Source organism: Podarcis erhardii, assembly GCF_964252035.2.
Source record: "Podarcis erhardii genome assembly, chromosome: 6".
NCBI classification, from domain to species: Eukaryota; Metazoa; Chordata; class Lepidosauria; order Squamata; family Lacertidae; genus Podarcis; species Podarcis erhardii.
Window position 1 is genome coordinate 23,687,466 of NC_138510.1, and position 19,599 is coordinate 23,707,064.

General features: G+C 44.9%; 1 protein-coding gene across 1 annotated transcript; it reads left to right on the forward strand.

Moving 5' to 3' along the window:
• The first annotated feature begins 9,754 nt into the window (after window positions 1-9,754).
• SYS1 (SYS1 golgi trafficking protein) lies at window positions 9,755-18,769 on the forward strand. The gene is made up of 4 exons (XM_081868172.1): window positions 9,755-9,913; window positions 11,082-11,342; window positions 15,846-15,913; window positions 17,226-18,769. The coding sequence occupies exons 2-4, from the start codon at window positions 11,181-11,183 to the stop codon at window positions 17,464-17,466; spliced, it is 471 nt and encodes a 156-aa protein (XP_081724298.1). The 5' UTR covers window positions 9,755-9,913; window positions 11,082-11,180; the 3' UTR covers window positions 17,467-18,769.
• The last annotated feature ends 830 nt before the right edge of the window (window positions 18,770-19,599 follow it).

The window sequence follows — 19,599 nt, forward strand, 5'->3', positions numbered from 1 at the left end:
GAGCACTCCACCAAGCCGGAGCCAGAGTTGAAAAGGCCCTGGCTCTGGTTGAAGCTAATCTAACTTCCATAGGGCCCAGGACCACTAGGGTGTTGCTATTTATGGACCTTGAGGCTCTCTGTGGGGCATACCGGGAGAGGCGGTCCCGTAGGTACAAGGGTCCTAGGCCGTGAAGGGCTTTAAAGGTCAAAAGCAGCACCTTAAATCTGACCCTGTACTCCACCGGGAGCCAGTGCAGCTTGAAAAGCACTGGGTGAATATGCTCCCATGGCAGAGACCCTGTGAGGAGCCTCGCTGCAGCATTCTGCACCCGCTGGAGTTTCTGGGACAGCTTCAAGGGCAGCCCCGCATAGAGCGAATTACAGTAGTCAAGCCTAGAGGTGACCGTCGCATGGATCACTGTGGCCATGTCGGGGTGGGAAAGGTAAGGGACCAACTGCTTGATACGGCGAAGGTGGAAAAATGTTGCCTTGGCTGTTGCTGTAACCTGCGCCTCCATGGAAAGGGAGGCGTCAAGGATTACACCCAAACTCTTAACGGAAGGCAATGGCACTAATTGGGCCCCCGCAAGAGAAGGGAGTTGGTCCCTCATCCCCATGCCATCCCGACCCAGCCATAGGACCTCTGTCTTTGAAGGATTTAGTTTCAATCGGCTCCCACGAAACCATGCAGCCACAGCTTCCAAGCATCTGGTCAGTGTGTTTGGGGCTGAGTCGGTGTGACCATCCATCAGCAGATAGAGCTGAGTGTCATCAGCATATTGGTGACAGCCCAGCCCAAAGCTCCGGATAATCTGGGCAAGGGGGTGCATAAAGATGTTAAAAAGCATCGGGGAGAGGATTGCGCCCTGCGGCACTCCACACACCAAGGAGTGGCGCAACGACATTTCCCTCCCAAGTGCCACCCTCTGTCACCGACCAGAGATAAAAGAGCACAGCCATTTACGGGCTATGCCCTGTATCCCCACGTCTGCGAGGCGGTGGTCCAGAAGATCATGATCGACCATGTCAAAGGCTGCTGACAAATCTAAAAGGATCAGCAGTCCTGACCCGCCTCGATCCAGTTGTCTACAGAGATCATCTGTTATGGCAACCAGAGCGGTCTCGGTCCCAAAACCAGGATGGAAACCGGACTGAAATGGATCTAAAGCTGATGTTTCCTCCAGAAACCTACCAAGCTGTTCAGCAACCGCTCTCTCAATTACCTTACCCAGATATGGAAGATTTGAAACTGGGCGGTAATTGGATAGGTCTAAGGGATCTAGTGAAGTTTTCTTTAAGAGTAGACACACCACTGCTTCCTTCAGTTCTCCTGGGAATGTCCCCGTGTCAAGGGACAAACTGATAATTTCAACCAGGGGGGTCCGCGCGACATCTGGACACTCCCTAATCAGCCAAGACAGGCACGGATCAAGGAGGCAGGTGGTGGGCCTACCAACTTGGAGGAATCTATCCACATCAGCAGGGAGTATCCGATCGAAATGGTCCAACACTGGACCTGAAGTCAGTTGAGGGGCCTCCAGTTCAGTCACTGTATCTAAATTGGCAGGGAGGTCACGGCGGAGCAACAGGACTTTCTCCACAAAAAAGCTCGTGAATGCCTCACAGCTGTGGGTCGAATTTGTGCTCAAATTTGGTTGTCCTCCTAAGGACATTATTGACCTAATTATTCTAAAAAGTTGTGCCGGGCGAGAGCTAGTGGATGCAATGGAAGCTGCAAAGTAAGATTTCTTAGCAGCTTTCATAGCTATCTCATAGGCTTTCATAAGCGTCCTATAAGATGTTCTTGAAGCTCCGTCACGAGTCCGTCGCCATACTCGCTCTAGCCGTCTGAGATCCCGCTTCATTTTCCGGAGCTCCTCAGTAAACCAAGGGGCCCGGTTTCGACGGGGTCGCAGAGGGCGCTTAGGCGCGATCTCATCAATGGCTGCCAAGAGCCAGTTATTCCAGTCCTCAACGAGGTCATCTAATGAGTCGCCAGGAGGAGCAGGGTCCCGCAAGGCTTGTCGGAATCTATCAGGATCCATCAGTTTTCACGGGCGAGCCCAAATAGGCTCGCCACCTGAGCAGGGGAGGTCTGTCTCACAATCAGCCTCTAGATGCCTGGGATAAATGGGATAAAGCCTTTTGAATTAGAGCAGATGCCACAACTTCGGGTGGCTTGAGCCATGATTTAAATTACCCGTACTTCAGCTCTGGCAATAGGGCTGGATTAAGACATGCTCAGAGCAGGCCCTAAGCAATGCCAAGTTTAAGAGGCCCCACTGCAGTAAGCCCCCCCCCCCATGTATTATTGTAATGAAAATAGAATAAATTTGCATATATGCTAGTGCATACACAATGATGCAACTAAAAACTATCTTACTAGTAGTACTTTTGCACTTAAGAGGCCACTCATAATCTGAGGCCCTAAACTGTAGTTTGTGCGTAAACCTGACACTAGCTGGCAAAGTAAATGCAAGATCAGTACAGCACAGAAGGTGGAATTATGTTCTTTGACAGTCTTCAAAGAAAGCATAAACAACAACATTAGCAGTCTGATCCTGTGCATCTTCATTCAGAAGTCCATCCCGCAGGCAGCCGCACGTAGAACATGCATAAGGTTACTTTTTCAGATGTGTCAGTCTGTGACTACCTATCTGCCAAAGGAAAGAGGAACGAGAAACAATTATTAAGGCCCAACACATTATGAGTCACAGCACTGAAAATCAAATCTCATCAAGGAGCTGCTAAAACAATTTTGCTCAATATTGCTCAGACGGCATACAGTTAACATGTGAGCCTCCCCTTGATGAGATTTATTCAGCTCTCACTTCCAGGAGTCAAGTGATTCACAATATTCATGGAGGATAATGCTATCAATGGCTACTAATCCTGAGGGCCACTGTCAGAGGTAGTATGATTCTGAATAACGGTTGCTGGAATCCACAGGAGAGTACCTGGGCAGTTACCTTTCCACAAGGGTCGACATTGATGCTGAAATCCAGCATCACTTGAGCTTGGCGAGTGCAGCTTTTCCCCGAATGAAGTAAAGAGTTTTTGAGGACTGGGATAATCGCAGGGAAACCAAAATACTTTTTTACAAAGCTATTGTACTACCAACCTTACTGTATGCTTGTGAAACATGGACTACTGTACTTATAAACTCCATCTCCTACTCCTTGAAAGATTCCATCAACGTTGTCTCTAAAAACATGTACCTATCACTTGGGAATACAGGCGAACTAATGTCAGTGTACTGGAAGAAGCAAAGATCACAAGTGTCAAAGCAATGATTCTTCAACATCAGCTTTGCTGGACTAGTCATGTTATTTGGATGCCTGATTATTGTCTTTCAAAACAACTACTCTATTCCAAACTTAAAAATGGAAAGAGTAATGCTTTTGGTCAACAAATGAGGTTTAAAGACTCTCTCAAGGCAAATCTAAAAAATGTGGTATAAACACCAACAATTGGGAAACACTGGCCTGTGAGTGCTCCAATTGGAGAACAGCCTTTACCAAAGGCTTTGAAGATGCTTGAACTCAGGATGAAAGGGAGAAACATGCTAAGAAGGAGGCACGTTCGGCAAACCTTCACCATGATCAACTCCCACCCAGAAATCTATGTCCCCACTGTGGAACGATGTGTGGATCCAGAATTGGCCTCCACAGTCACTTACGGACTAACCATTAAGACCCTGTTCATGGAAGACAATCTTACTTGGCTACGAGTGATTACCAAAGAAGAAGAAAGATCTCTCAGATGGGTGATTGACTCAGTGGGTATGGTAAAGCTGTTGAGGACTGTTAACGACTACAATTAGTCCTACAGGAAAAAGCAAGGGATAGTATGCAGAGGATTAACATATGTAATGAGACAGAAATCCAATCTCTCTACTAAGACCAGGTCTTTCCATAGTTTTCAGTTTAGTGATCTAATTCAGCAACTTCTCTTTCAAGTCTGTTTCTGAAATTCTTTTGTATTAAGACAGCTGCTTTGAGATCCTTTTTTGAATGTCCTGGGAGATTGAAGTGTTCTCCTACTGGCTCCTCTGTCTTGTGATTCTTGATGTCAGATTTATGTCCATTTATCCTTTGGCATAGGGTTTGGCCTGTTTATCCAATATACAGAATATGGGTGTGAGCAAATGCAAAGCACTCTCTGTATTGTTCTTTCCCATTTGCCCCCACATTGGATTTATGGTTCCCTCCCCCTGCATTTTTTGTTGCAATAAAACTAACAACTGCCCAAAGGAGACAACAGAGAAATCCAAAACACTATCACAGCTATGATTCTGGAGAATTGCATCTCTCCCAAAAAAGAATGAAAGGGGAAAAAATAGAAGCAGAATTTCTAGGGTTGGAGGCAGTAATGCTTCTGAATTACTGGAAAACACAGGATGGGAAAGTGCTCCTGTGCTCAGGTCCCACTTGCAGACTTCCCACAAGGCATCTGGTTGGCCACTGTGAGAACACAATGCTGGACTAGATGGGCCATTAGCCTGATGCAGCAGATGTTCTTTCAAATCCAGGTCTTTTTTGGGTGGGGGTGATTGGTGAGAAAGATCCCCCACCCGACACTTCCTATACGGAAGAGAAATCAGTTGTGTGGTATTACTGTCCTCTCTTTGCAGATGGGTGATGGTGGGTGGTGGCAGCTGAGAGATCTTATTCCTGCATTAAATGATGGGAAGGAGCTTCAGAGAGAAAAAGAGTGCCTCATGATAACCTTGTAAAGAAGTTAATTAATAAGGCCGCAGAGCAAACAGAGTGTTATTATTTCGATACAGTACTGCAGTTGCAGGAGAGGGAGGGCTGAGCCTGTGTAACTTATAACAACCATGTAAGGTTATGTACTTAACTTTTTTCACTCCTATTTTGTAGTAGGAGGGGGAAGACTGAGAGGAAGTGGCTTACATAAGACTGTAATGCAGTAATCATACTTAAGACAAAGGATAGAGGCACAAATACACTATATTATGATCTCCACATTTCAGATGGAGGCTAAAACTGAAAGCTGGTGGCTTACAACAAATCTCTAATAATAATGCTTTAAAGAACGGACAGCTGCTCAGTCTTTGCTGGTAAAACAAGACCACAAATCTCAGTCTCCATTACAGTACTACAGAGTACTCCCATTTTTTCCAAGGTACAGAGTGGAGAATCATTATTCAGTAGGGCAAATGTTTCACTAACTGTGCATTCAGTGCATGCCTACTCATAGTGGAACTCATTTTTGAATAAATATGCACACGATTATAAATCATGTGGAATCATCGTTCAGTAATGTTGAAAACAAACAACAGCAATAAAAGATCATACACATACATCACTCTGCAGCAAAGGTCAATCTCTTTAAATTGCCACTCATATTGTACCACCAACCTTAATGCCTTGTCAGGTGAAAAGGTAGGGGTTTAATAATAATAATCACTGGGCAACAATTTTTTACTTTTTGAATGTTGTCAAGATTTCTACAACTGATTTAGGGTATTTTTGCACTGCTGAATCAGGAAATGGCATCCGTTTCTCTCCATCAGGTCAGGTTTACTGTAAACTGAATGGTGGGCATTGATAAAGGTAAAGGTAAAGGTACCCCTGCCCGTACGGGCCAGTCGTGTCCGACTCTAGGGTTGTGCACCCATCTCACTTAAGAGGCCAGCGCTGTCCGGAGACACTTCCGGGTCACGTGGCCAGCGTGACGAAGTTGCTCTGGCGAGCCAGCACCAGCGCAGTACACGGAAACGCCGTTTACCTTCCCGCTATAAAGTGGTACCTATTTATCTACTTGCACTTGGGGGTGCTTTCGAACTGCTAGGTGGGCAGGAGCTGGGACCGAAAGACGGGAGCTCACCCCGCCGCGGGGATTCGAACCACCAACCATGCGATTGGCAAGTCCTAGGCACTGAGGTTTTACCCACAGCGCCACCCGCGTCCCTTGATAAAGGTAAGTACACGTAAATTGCATGTTGCTTCACCATTTTTCATACTTCAGGGCTTGAACTTCCGTTTCTTGGAACTCCTGGAATGCTCAGCGGCAGGGAGGTCTCTCTTCAGAGTCCAACAGTAGTCAGCCATCATGACTGCGTCCCAGCGACCCTGATACCTGGTCTCCATCTCTTTCATGTCCTGATGGAATCTCTCCCCCTGCTCGTCACTCATTGAACCCAGGTTCTCAGGAAACCGGTCCATATGTGAAAATAGGTAGTGCATCTTGACGCTCATGTTGCAGCCCAGGTTTCTGAAAGCAGTCAGCATGTTGTTGACAAGTTCTGCGTAGTTTCTGGCCTTATTGTTGCCAAGAAAGTTCTTCACTACCAGAACAAATGCCTTCCACGCTTCCAGTTCCACTTTGTTCATTGACTTTCCGAACTCTGGATCTCTGATGAGCTGACGGATCTGAGGACCATCAAAGATGCCAGCTTTCAACTTTTCCATGGCCAATCCTGAAAAAGCCTGGCACAAGTAAGTGAAGCAGTCACCATCCTTGTCCAGAGCCTTGGTGAACTGCTTGATTAAGCCGAGCTTGATGTGCAGCGGTGGGAAGAGTATTCTGTCTCTGTTCACCAGAGGGTCGTTGATGACGTTCCTTTCTTTGCAAGGCACCAATTCCTCCCGCACAGGCCAGTCCTTCTTCGTGTAATGCTGAGCACGGTCCCTACTATCCCACATGCACAGAAAACATGGGTACTTGGTGAAGCCAGACTGTTGTCCCAACAAAAAGTTCACCATCTTCAGGTCAACACAAATAAACCACTTATGCTGATCATAACCAATTTTCTCCAGCACATACTTCACCGCTTCATAGTTCTCCTTCAGTGTACTCGAGTGAGCCAGGGGTATAGAGGCAAACTGGTTGCTGTTGTGTAGCAGAACACATTTCAGTGATCGCTTGCTGCTGTCAAAGAACAGTCTCCAATCTTTGGGTTCGTACTGTGGCACTCCAAGCTTGAGCAGAAGCCGCGCAATATCTGCACAGTACACCAAGTCCTTCTCTTTCGAGAAAAAACGGAGGTACTCTTGATGCCTGTTGCGGAAGAAGCTGATGCAAGCACTGTCAGAGAGGAGGTTTCTTTCCTTCAATCTGGATGCCAACAGTTTGGCAGAGTCCTTTGACAAGCTGAGGTCGTGAACTAGATCATTCAACTCCCTTTGGGAAAATGGATGTGGAGCATCATCTTCAAGAACCACTTCTTCTTCTTCATGTCCTTCAACACTGGAGGCATCTTCGTCACTAATGTCAGGAAGTTCTCCGAAGATAGGCACTGGAATTTCATCACAATGAGCTACAGGACGACGTGCTGATTGAAGATCAGGATACTTCGTGGGGCAGCTGCCCCATTAACTTAGTTTTGATCCCCCAACTTTATGCTTTGCCGCACCAATTTATGGAAGATTTTGAGGTTTTATGACTTCAAACTGATCCCTTTTCGGCATAATCACCCAGAACTATCAGACCTGAATACTTCTTGTCATTAAAATAATCATTTCCAATCAAAACAATTATTTGACATGGCATTTTACCCCCACCAACTTCTTCTCAAATGCTCCACACAAGCGTATATGTGAACAAAAACGTAAAAAAATGACATGTGGCCATAGCTCAAAAACTTGACCTGATTGAGCAAAACCAATGTGATTTTTGGATTCAGCACATCAGATTCGTCCTAAATCAACTGAAAAAACGCAGACAACAAATTTGTCGTAGACCAGTGTAATAATTATAACAACCCAAATTTAGCTGAATACAGAGGACATGTTGTACTGCTCCATCAACACCCAGAGAAACACATCACACATTTACCTCTAAGAGAGCACATCAGAATTCACAAATCCATTAAGAAGATAATGCCCTCTTCCAGATTTATTTTGTGTTCCTGTCTTTAAGGACAATCTTACTAATTTCACTTTATAGTCCACGGAAGGGTAGGATACCGGAAATGTCTCAGACTGACTCATGCCCTTATTGTGTAAACAAACCATAGAGCTCCCAATGCTCCTAGAGTGCTACTGATTGTAATTTCATGGAGATTAAAGAGGGGTGGAAATGTGGGGGAGAGGGACAACCATGTGTGCCACCTCAAGCTCCTTGGAGGAAAGGTGGGATATAAATGTAAAAGTAAGCAAATGGTGAGAAAGGTAATAAAATACGAGTTGGAGATGACCTTGGGGGTCATCTGCATCCTCAGCTCAAGGAAGGATCTGCAATGCAGGATTCAGCGACAGCAACCCTGGTGGGGGGCATCCAGCCACTATAACAATTACAAGAACAAGAACAAACCAATATTCCCACCCACCCATTTAAAAGAACATAGAGTGTTAATCAGCCAAAGCCAAGTTTTTGCCTGGCACCTAAAGATATGCAAGGCACTAGGTGAGTCCCCTAGGGAGAACATTCCACAAACAAGAAGCCATCACAGAAAAGACCCATCCTCCAAACATCTCATGGAGGAAGCATTCAAAAACAGGCTTCAAGTGATGATCTCAGGGTCCAGGTTGGTTCATATGGGGAAATGCAGTCCTTGAATTATTGTGGTCCTTAGCTATTTAAGGCAAAACCAACACTTTGAATTGGGCCCAGAAACTAATTGACACCAGGTGCAATTCGGCCAGGATCAGTGTGATATGCTGAAACCATCAACCTGGCTGCTGAATTTGGCCAGGATCAGTGTGATATGCTGAAACCATCAACCTGGCTGCTGAATTCGGCCAGGATCAGTGTGATATGCTGAAACTGTCAACCTGGCTGCTGAATTCTACACCAGTTGCCTTTAGAATTTTTTGGGGGGAGGAGGAGAGTGCATACCCATAGGTGGAAAGGGTGAAAGCCCCCAAACAACTCAGTGAGTATATGCTCTGTGGTCACAGCGTGCTGGCTGGGGATACTGGAAAATTCCGATGAAAGCAGAAAGGAAGCATAAACTGTTGTAGTTTGCATGTTCATCTGTGGCCAGAAATGGAAACCAGTCAGTTGAGTATGACTGATGTTCATTCAGATTGTTGTTGCTTTCAAGCCTGCAAATGTACCAGCTGAAGTTTCCAAAACGTCTTCAGAGGCAGCCCCGTGTATAACGCGTTACTGTGATCTAACCTAGAGGGTACCAGAGTGTAGTAGACAAAACGTAGTTGTTTATTTATTCAATTTATATACCGCCCTTTATCAAAAGTTCCCAGGGTGGCGTGCAACATTAAAAACACATTACAGAACATAAAATAATAAAAACACAATAAAAAAGCATACTGGCAGACAGTCTAATAATAAAATAGTCCTCATAATGACGCATATCACAGGTTGTCCCTGTCCAGATGGGGGCGCCCTGGGACACCAGCTGAAGCTGATGGCAGGCACCTCAAGCGGCTTCAGAGCGACTGTAATTATTTTATTTATACATCCATACATGCCCCGCCCATCTGACTGGGTTGCCTCGGCCACTCTGGGCGGTCTGTAACAACCTCCCATCCATCCTGTCTAGGAAACTGCCTGGAAAACCTACGCCTACTTTAGCTCGGGTTAGTTTACACCCTGAATATTATTCTTGGGGTTTTTTTTTTAGTGGCGTCACCTACCGAGGATAAGCATTTCAGCGAGCGTCACATCGCGTAATCAGAGAAATACTGTACGTTTATCAAAGAAGCCGTTGATGACCAGACGACGCGTATTCCTATAATATGACGTCACTTCCGCTCCGTAGGGCGCCCCTCCAGGCTCACGTCGGTTTCTCCGTGACGTCACCGGCCTCCAGCCGCCGTTCTAGGCATCCGGAGGCCGTCTGGCTCTATGGTCGGCCGAAAAAAGAGTCAGCTGCGAAGACGGGCCTGGCCGGCCGGGAATGAAGTTTGGACCCTGTGGCGGTTTCTCGAGGCTGTTTCGGGGCTGGGAAAGGGTGGGGGCGGCGGCGGTTTCGGGGACCCTTCCCCGGCGACGGGAGAGAGGTGAGTGGCAAAAGCGGCGAGGGCTGGCTCGAAACCTGAGGGAGAGGCGCGGGTTTGTGGGAGCCGGGTTTGAGGAAAGCCCTGTAGGCTGGCGGGATGGTCCCTCTCTCCTCTCGGCCTCCCTCAGCGCCTGGCACAACTCTTTCAACACCTTCGCGACAGGCGGAAAACCAGCAGGTCTGGTTTCTCCCCGTTAAGTGATGCAACAACGGGGGAAGCTCTACCTGTCGGGTTTCTGCCTGTTTGCGTTTAAGGAAGCCAACGCACACCCCCGGGAAGCTCTTCTCTGAAAAGGCGCGCCCATGTGTCAGCCTTAAATCTTTAACCTCAGCCTTTTTAAAGCTTCTGTTTCTGTGGATCACAGCAGCAGAGGAAGCTGCTTTATCCCCAGCCGGAACTGTGTGGTCCACACAGCTCAAGGTTGATGTCTACACCGTCAGCGGCTTTCCAGGTGGAAGGGGGTTATTATTATTTATTTAGGTTTCATGGGGGATATCAGATCTCAGAGGCTACTAGGTTATCTCAGAGGCTGCATGGTACGCATCCAGAATTTAAGGGAATTGGCTTCTGAGCTGTGCTCCTGACCCGCTTGTGGGCTCCCTGTTTAGGCAACTGGTTGTGCCACTGTGTGGAATGGGATGCTGGTCTAGACATCTGACCCAGGAGGGATGTGACCTTACGATGGACTTTAGTTATGATCCAGTAAGGCAGTTCTTACGTTCTTTGTTGACAGAACGGGATCCTGCTCAAATAATTGCTGTACCAATTTTAACATGGCTGCCTTGTTCGTGTCAAATATATTTTCACCTGTCCCAAACTCATAGGGTTGGATAGGTTTAAAATCTTTTTCAGAAAACAGCATTAATCCTACAATGCTCATCTAGTGAGTATCCTTTTACGGTCTCTCTCTCTCCCATTTCTGTGTTATCACTCCCAGTACTATCTGTGCAACATACACTTAGGCCTGGGTTTTTGTTTTTGTTTTGTAATCTGTCTCTGTTAGGTTTCCCGTGCCTCTCTCAGGGCTACACTTGGGAAACCACACCAAAGAATAGTAATGTGAATGCCAAAAATACACTTTGGGTTTTGGACAATGGGTAGATTGGAGGGCCCTTCCATAAGCTTCAGTTGGAGTAACATGTTTTGTTTGGTTGTTGTTCACTTTCAGGTGCTGATGCGACTGGCCTCTAGTCAGTGAGATGTGTGCTTGATACTTTAAGACATCGCTGGATTTTGCCTAGCCAGTGGGCAGGCCCCTGCTTTAGCAATGGCTCCACAGTTCCGCAGTTATGTTTGGGATCCTGCTCTTATCCTTTCCCAGATCACACTCATGCAGGCAATTTACTATAGCTCGCTTGGGCTCTGGTTGGCTGTGGTGGACAGCCTGGTTCACAACAGCCCGTCCCTTGACCAGATTTTCAACTACGAGGTAGGATATTATTCATTTTGGGAAATCCTGACAGCTAGAAGATTTTGAAAACCAACCTTGCAGGCTAAGAGAATTGTTGTTTACGCCTCCTACTTTTTGGTATCCAGGGGAATCCTTGAGTCAGTCTTTCCCATCCCTGGGTAGAACTTGGAGTTAAAAGTGCAGATCAGAGTGAATGAAGAAATGTTGGAAGGAAAAGGAATTGACCAGTGCAAGAAACGCTGTACCTGTTTGGGTTGTGGTGCCTGTAGATCAGGAGTGGAGGGAAGTCATGTGAGTGTGAACTCCAGTGTGAATAACAGTAGAGAGGCAGGACAGAATGTCAGACTTTCCCACCACTCTTGACAGCCTTCTCCTTCAACCTCCAGCCACCCCTTTGCTCCTGGCTTCCTGTTCTACACAGTCACACACACCATGACCATCTTTATCAGCTCCTCAGACCAGAGGAAGCGTGATCTGGATTGTGTGTTCCCCTTCTTAATCTCCAGTATTTAAACAAGTATGACATTAACACAGTTTCACAGATTGCATTCTATAACATTTGTATTTAAATTTTACATACTTTTGTATGCAGATTTTTGGCTTGCATAGACAAGTTTATTACTGTCAGAAATGAATTTGCACTTTGCAAATGGCTGCCTTTGCGATAGCAAAATTAAGATGATTTTGTATGATCGTTTAGATATTGTTTATTGTGGAGAGGACATGCTGTGTATTGTTACTGCTAATAGGAACTGATATTATTTCTTTTTTTTATTTATTCAAAAGTTTATTCCCTTGTTTTCCCATTCAAAAAGAAAAAGGAAATGCTTATAAAACAAAGGGCACATAGTTCAGTGTTAAAACTTCTGCTTTGCATATGCAGAAGGTCCCAAGTTCAATCCCCAACCTCTTGAGTTAGGAATGTCCCCTGTCTGGGACCCAAAGAGTCAATGCCATTTAGTGAAACAATACTGTACTGAGTTTGATGGGCTCTGAATCGGTATAAGACAGCTTCCTGTGTTCTTCTAACAATCCACTATTCCAACACTATTACCGAACTAGAAATAGGATCAAAGAACAAGAACCCAAAATGGTCTGTCGTGTGTGACCTTGTAAAAGTTTGTATGAAGTCAGTTGAATATTTCTCCCCGAAAGGGCAGTTTCCTACACCTACCTTCATGTGTTTTTTTCACTATAATGGTTATTCCTGGTGTTTTGTATCATTTCTACAGAAGAAAACTCTGAATACAACAATTCACTTTTATCACTACCCAAAGTTTCTAGTGATGTCAGATGAAGGATTTGGATTTAAATGTTTAAGTAGAGACATTGTTTCAGGGCAGATCAGATGTGGGAAAGATCAGTGGTGTTCTTTCTTTGGAGTGAGTGAAACGGCCTGGGATGGTTACATGTGCATAAAACAGTCTCTTCAACGGAGTCTGAAAAGATAAGACAAATCTAGAGAGTCCTCTGTGCCTCTCTTTTGCCTGGCTGCATCTGTCCTTGAGCTGTGATCATGCCTTTTGCTTGTCTGGATGGACAGAAGAGTGTGTAGAAAACTCTTACCTGGATGGAACGTTGTTGTTTAGTCGTTTAGTCGTGTCTGGCTCTTCGTGACCCCATGGACCAGAGCACGCCAGGCACTCCTGTCTTCCACTGCCTCCCGCAGTTTGGTCAAACTCATGCTGGTAGCTTCGAGAACACTGTCCAACCATCTCGTCCTCTGTCGTCCCCTTCTCCTTGTGCCCTCAATCTTTCCCAACATCAGGGTCTTTTCCAGGGAGTCTTCTCTTCTCATGAGGTGTCCAAAGTCTTGGAGCCTCAGCTTCAGGATCTGTCCTTCCAGTGAGCACTCAGGGCTGATTTCCTTCAGAATGGAGAGGTTTGATCTTCTTGCAGTCCATGGGACTCTCAAGAGTCTCCTCCAGCACCATAATTCAAAAGCATCAATTCTTCAGCGATCAGCCTTCTTGATGGTCCAGCTCTCACTTCCATACATCACTACTGGGAAAACCATAGTTTGAACTATACGGACCTTTGTTGGCAAGGTGGATGGAACGTAGCCTAGTATAAAAAGTGTGAGTTACATCAGTTGCTCCACCCACTTTTGTCTCTGGCCCTACCCACCACCAGCATCTGTCTCCTGGAAGGTTGCCTATGAAGGAATGTACCTGGAGGCTGAAAAAGACTCTCCACTCCTGTTACATAATTTTATCAATTGCTATTGGCTACGGCATCAGGCTAGCCACTGTTTCAAACTGAATCCGAACTACGTGGCCCCTGATCTGATCCAATTGAGCTCCTTTTAACCTGCAACCAGCCCTGGGGGTGAAGTGGCCATCCATGACTGGGGAAGGGAGCCAATTCACTTCAACAGCATATTCCTCCCCAGCCTTATACTCCTCTGCCATAACTTCCTCTTTCTAGCCCCAGCTGAGGCTTTGAAGTACAGTAGAGTGAACACAAGCCTAAATGGCAGAAGAAGACCTCTGTAGAGACGAAAACCCAACTGCTTGTTTCTGACCCAGTTATCTCTCTCATAAGAACACAAGAAGATCCCTGCTGGGTATTCTATCTAGTCCCGTGTCCTGTTTCCCATGGTGGCCAACCAAGAAGCCCATGAGCAGGGACATGAGAAGTACTCCCCTCTCTGAAGCTACTGAGTGGAAGTGAGCCTGTAGTAGATATTGTGTAGTGGATCCAGTAGTGCATATTGTGAAGTCACAGAAATTGTCAGGCTGGGAGGAGAGAACCTTGTCTTAGCCCAGTGGTGGGAAACCTTTGTAAGCCCAGAAGCCACATTCCCTTTGGGAGAAGCATTCTGAGGGCCACATGCTGGTGGTGCTAGTGATGGGTAGGGTGAGAGGCAGACATGGACAGAGCAGTGGATGTGAGTTTTACCTTTGTATAGGAGGCTACTATCCAGCTATACAAGGTTTCTCATTTTTTTTGCGGGCTGCATGGGACATTACAGGTGTGAAGAAAGGAAACTGAAGTCCTTGGATGCCAGTGGAAGCCCACTCTCACAACTGAATTCCACCCAGGGAAATTAGAGCCAGACCTCCTCATGGCTCTCACCATCAGATTGGCTTTGAGCACCACAGTACTGTAATGTAGGTTTCATTTGGGATCTCTGTGCTTTCTGTCCTCATCTCTATTGGGAGAATAGGGCAGGAATAAGTTTGACACCTGCCCATCTCTGTGGAAGTCTGTCCAATGCATAGACAGCAATGGTTACAATGCTACATGTTTGAAATAGCAGGACTTTTGCCTGTGCTGTCTGCAACTCTGCTGTTTTCCAACTTTTGTAAGCAGAAATGATGACCAGCTTAGGGACTCTGTGGAGCGTGCCTTATCGCAGCTTACTGACCTTGGCAAACTGCATGAGGTAGTGATTTATGATAGCCTGGATTTTGGTGGCAGTTGTAAGTTTTCAGTTCTGAGTTGCCGAAAAACTGCAGTTAGTGTACTGTGACAGTTGGCCTTTCTATTCAGTCCTTTCTATGAAAATAACTGGTGACAGAGGCTCATGTAGACGTTGATTTATCTTGGCTAGATTGCCTATTTTGAAAACTTTAACCACTGAGTTGTATTTTAGATTAGGAGGTTCCAGACAGTGGTGTGTGGACCACTATTGGTCCACGAACTTCTTGCAGGTTGTCAATGGTATGTTTGCATTAAATATTCATATTGATTTTTAGTTGTATTTTTAATGCTTTTTATTTCTTATATTGTATTTTATTGTATTGCAATTTGAATTTATGGAATTTCAATTGTAATACAAAAAAAGAAGCAGCAAGAAAAGTACAATTAAAAATATCACAGTATCTTAGCAGAGAGTATTACAAATAGTACAAGTGGTAGGGGGGGAGGGAATCATTTAGTGACCCACCAAGAATATCAGCAATTTTCAAGTGGCTCAGTGGGGGTGGGGTGCAAGTTTGGGAACCACTGCTTCAGATCCTTTAGAATTTCAAAAAATCAAGAAAATGTGTGTAATTTATGCAGTTTCAGATAGGGAGGAGTGGTTTTTAGCCTCAAAACATAGACTGATATGTTCTGTAGAAGCAAATGGAACCCACTTCAGCCATAGGGCAACTTTTGCAAAATATATAATTCCATTCTGGCATTGTATCAATATCCCTTGTGATTTTATACATTTACTGGGGGGTTATTGTTTTACTTCTAGTTATGGTATGTATTTTTGTGTTTTTATATTGTAAACTGCCTTATTATCTTCGGATAAAGGGCAGTATATAAACTTAACTAATAGTAGTAGTAGTAATAATAATAATAATAACAACACCACCAAAAACTCAGCCCTGGCTGATTTTTGTAGATATAATTAAACTTGTACATACAAATCTGCACTGCTAGAAAAAGAAATTGTTTTTCTGCCTTGAAGGTAAACAAAGCATTATGTGGAATGGAATGCATGGATGGGGAAGAGGAGTCAAATAAATCTTGAGTTGGTTGCCAATTTATCCCAGTGGCTGTTTTTCTCCTTGTAACCCTGTGCAGGTTTTGGGGTTCTCCACCTCACCTGGCAGACTTGCCATGATGGCTTTTATCCTGAATGCACTTTCCTGGTAAGTTGGCTTTTTGGATGTGCATTTCTGACACTTCTGATGGCCATTTTGTTTCTTTCAAGTACAAACATTTTTTTCCCAGCAATCAAATATCCTTGGCTGAAAACCATAGTATTCTCACACTCTGTGTTGTAATGCAGAATCAGGCATAGCTAACATGGTATCCTTCAGATGTTTAGAACTACTTCCATCAGTGCCCAACCAGCGTGGCCAATGGTCGGGAATGATAGGAGCTTCAATCCACAATGTTTGGAGGGCACCACCTTACCTAGACCTGTGCTAAGGAATGTTGCGAGAAAGCTGCTTGTAGGGATTGACTAACCTGTCTTAAATCTCTGGTTGCTATTGGTAGAACTGCTCAGACTCTATAGATGGACAGGGCAAAAAGTAAGTTCTTGGGGAAAATGGGTGGAAGACGAGGGATAGGAAAAGAGGAAGGAGGAGCCTAAGGAGGCAACAGGCAAAAGGAAGGGGGGAATCTTGGAAAGCAGGTTTAGAAGAAAGAGTTGTTTGAAGGAATGAAAGCAAGAGAGGGCTAGAGGAAAGTCTCAGAGAGGTGTAAGAAATCTGGGAAAAGAGAATGGGCAAAGAGAGGATAAGGACACGTGATCAAGAGCTGCAGGGCTTGGAACAAGTTGGTGCTCCACATTTCTTTGAAATATCAGCCAAATAGCTGCTGTGACCATGAGTATTTATAGTCTTCCACCCTCTCACAAGAGAGATATGTTGTACCTCAAGAGCAACCAGGAGAGGAAGAGAAGTTGCCAGATCAAAGGTTTTCAGCCATAAATATTCCTAACAGCCTAAAAATACCTTACATGTAAATAAGAAGAACAGAGAGCTATAGCCTTAGAGTTCCAGGGTTTAAAAACTTAATTAAAAAGTCCCCACATGGAGCAAGCTTGTTTTTTCCAGCTCTGGAGGGTGGGACACAAAGTAATGGATTTAAATTACAAAAAAAGAGATTCTGACTAATAAACACAAGGAAAAACCTTCTTACAATAAGAGCTGTTGGACAGTGGAACAGACTCCCTCAGGAGGTGGTGGACTCTCCTTCCTTGGAGGTTTTAAAGCAGTGGTTGGATGTCCATCGGTCATGTATGATCTCATTGAGATTCCCGCATTGCAAGGGGTTAGACTAGATGACCCTCAGGATCCCTTCCAACTCTACAATTCTATGATTCTAAGATAACTCTTGTACTGCTTAGTGCAGGATAAATATAAAAGTGTCTGAAAACTTTTTGTTGCTGAATTCCTTCTTTCCTGAATGCTACAGTTTCAGGTAAAATCTTTTCTCCCCTCCCCTTTACAGTGCCATAGGCTTGCTGTATTTCATTCGGCGAGGAAAGCAGTGCTTGGATTTCACAGTCACCATTCACTTTTTCCACCTGCTGGGCTGCTGGATTTACAATGCACACTTTCCAACTGCTTTGACGTGGTGGCTTGTACATACTGTGTGCACGGCACTCATGGCTGTGATTGGGGAATACCTTTGTATGCGAACAGAACTGAAGGAGATCCCATTAAATTCAACCCCCAAATCCAACGTATAGACCCTCGGAAGATGCTGAATGTCTCTCTCTCTCTTCCCCACGGCTTCCTCATCTTGGTGCTAACACAGGATACGTGAGAATGTATTTGAAGCAACCCAGCATGTCTGTTCTAACTTTTAAATAATCTTGCGCGAAAGGTTTGTGATGCATCCATGGGTACAACATGGGACAAATCAGATTTTGATAAAGCACACTTTGTTGCTTGGGTAGGCACACCCATTTTGCCCATGCAGCTCAGAACAGATTCAGCGTTGGACAACAAAGCAACAGGAGCTGGACTGCTTTTGTGAGATGAACACTGGGTTGCCGGAACTGGAACTGTCATTTTCTTCAATATGGACAATACCCAGGCAGTTGACTTCACGCAATGCACAATAAAAGCTCCATTCTGCTCCCTCCCCAGTACATCTCGTATCTATTTTCCTTCCAACTGTCTTTTGAAATTTAAAAAAAAAAAAAAAATCAAGGAGATCAGACAAGGTAGGAAGTATTTCTCACTTGGCTGCTGTGATTATAGAAGGTTTGGCTAAAGGTGAAGAGGAAAGTGACAATATTTATTGGATTGTAGAGACTGATTTTTGGCAAAGCAAATAAAGACTCTCATTGTCCATTGCAGTTTCGCAGCTTATTGATCAGGCAGGGTTATCCTGTTATTTTATATAGCAACAGGGAAGGAAAGGGAGCCATCAGACAGGAATATCATCCTGGAAGTCACATCATCGAAACTTTAAATCTACCATCTTCAAGGAAAAAAATGGCATGCAGCAAGTTGGCCCGCCGGCCAACAAAGAGGGCCAGCTGTGGGCTGAAATGCTTCAGATGAGCCTTCTTGTTTATAGTATTACCATGAATGTACTTCCTTTTCTCTGATCATCAGATTCTAGTATTTATAATCAAGGACACTGTCCTTTTTTGTTATACGAGGCTGTGTTAGCATATAAGGAACAGGACTATTAATGAGTTTTTTAACTGAACAAGATTAAGAGCAACATGCAGCTTCCATTGTCTCCTACGTACAGAGGCCTGAGTGCCCCTGTCATACACAGTCAAAACTCTCCTATTTTAAAAGGGATGGAAGGTTTGGAAGAGAGAGTTAATCTGTAACAGCCGGTTGCAGCTGTTAATGGAACTATGGGTTTTTCACAATGAACTTATTTTCAGACATGCCACTGAGCCTTTCTTTGTACATAAATATTTGTTGGTGGTAGTGGTTTGTATAAGTTATATTGGTAAGTTAATGCTTGGTTTGTAATGGTTAGGGGGATAATTTTGCATATAGAACTCGATAAACTGTCTCTCAAAAGCTCTTTGTTTCTATGATGCCTTTTCTGAATTTCATCTGGCAATCCTTTGCAAACAGAAGTTTCGCCCTGGATTAAATGTTTTGCTTCCCATCCTTAGGTATTACATTTAGCAGAAGGCAGGTCTTTTTCTATGCTATCTTTATGATTGGGGAAAACTTCTGAGTCAAAAAGCCCCTTTTCCAGTGTTCTTTGTTTATTTATTTATTTACTGAAATATTTATAGACTGCACTTTTCATTAAAAATACAGCAACGTGGTTTACAATTCAGTGTTAGGTCACGAACATGCTGTACATGAGGGCTGGCTAACGTGTCCTCTTCATGTTTCTGGAGTCCATTTCCCATAATACTCAACTGGAGCTGATTGGAGTTGCAGTCTAACCACATCCAGAGCTCCACACATTTACTTTCCCCACTGTGTTCAATAACAGTTGCATATCGCCACTTTGCCACTAGATGGCATTGTTTGCTTTTTAGAGCCTGCTACGTATTATGTGATAGGAAAACCTGCAGTCTAGCATTTCTCTGGCAGCGCTTTAATGCAGTGGGGCAGACCTCCAGAGCCACCCTCCTGACATCACAGCAGCTTACTTAGATGGGGCAGGGCACCACAGGGTCTTGGCAAGGTTAGGACTGCACGTGGATGGACTGGTGGGAGTGCAGGATTGGCTCCACTGTCCTGTCCCACCCCTGCTAGGGTAAGCGGCAGCAACAGCAGCAGCAGGCTAGGAAGGGCAGTTCTGTGCTATCACATCAGTTGCTACTGCTTATACGGAATCCAGCTACTATGGTATTGCCAGGTAGTGGCTCTATAGGGCCCCGGCCAGAAGC

Coding starts and splice junctions, on each gene's coding strand:
- SYS1 (XM_081868172.1), top strand. CDS start 11,181: ATGGCTCCACAGTTCCGCAGTTATGTTTGGGATCCTGCTCTTATCCTT. Junction 11,343..15,845: donor ACCAGATTTTCAACTACGAG/GTAGGATATTAT, acceptor AACCCTGTGCAG/GTTTTGGGGTTCTCCACCTC. Junction 15,914..17,225: donor ATCCTGAATGCACTTTCCTG/GTAAGTTGGCTT, acceptor TCCCCTTTACAG/TGCCATAGGCTTGCTGTATT.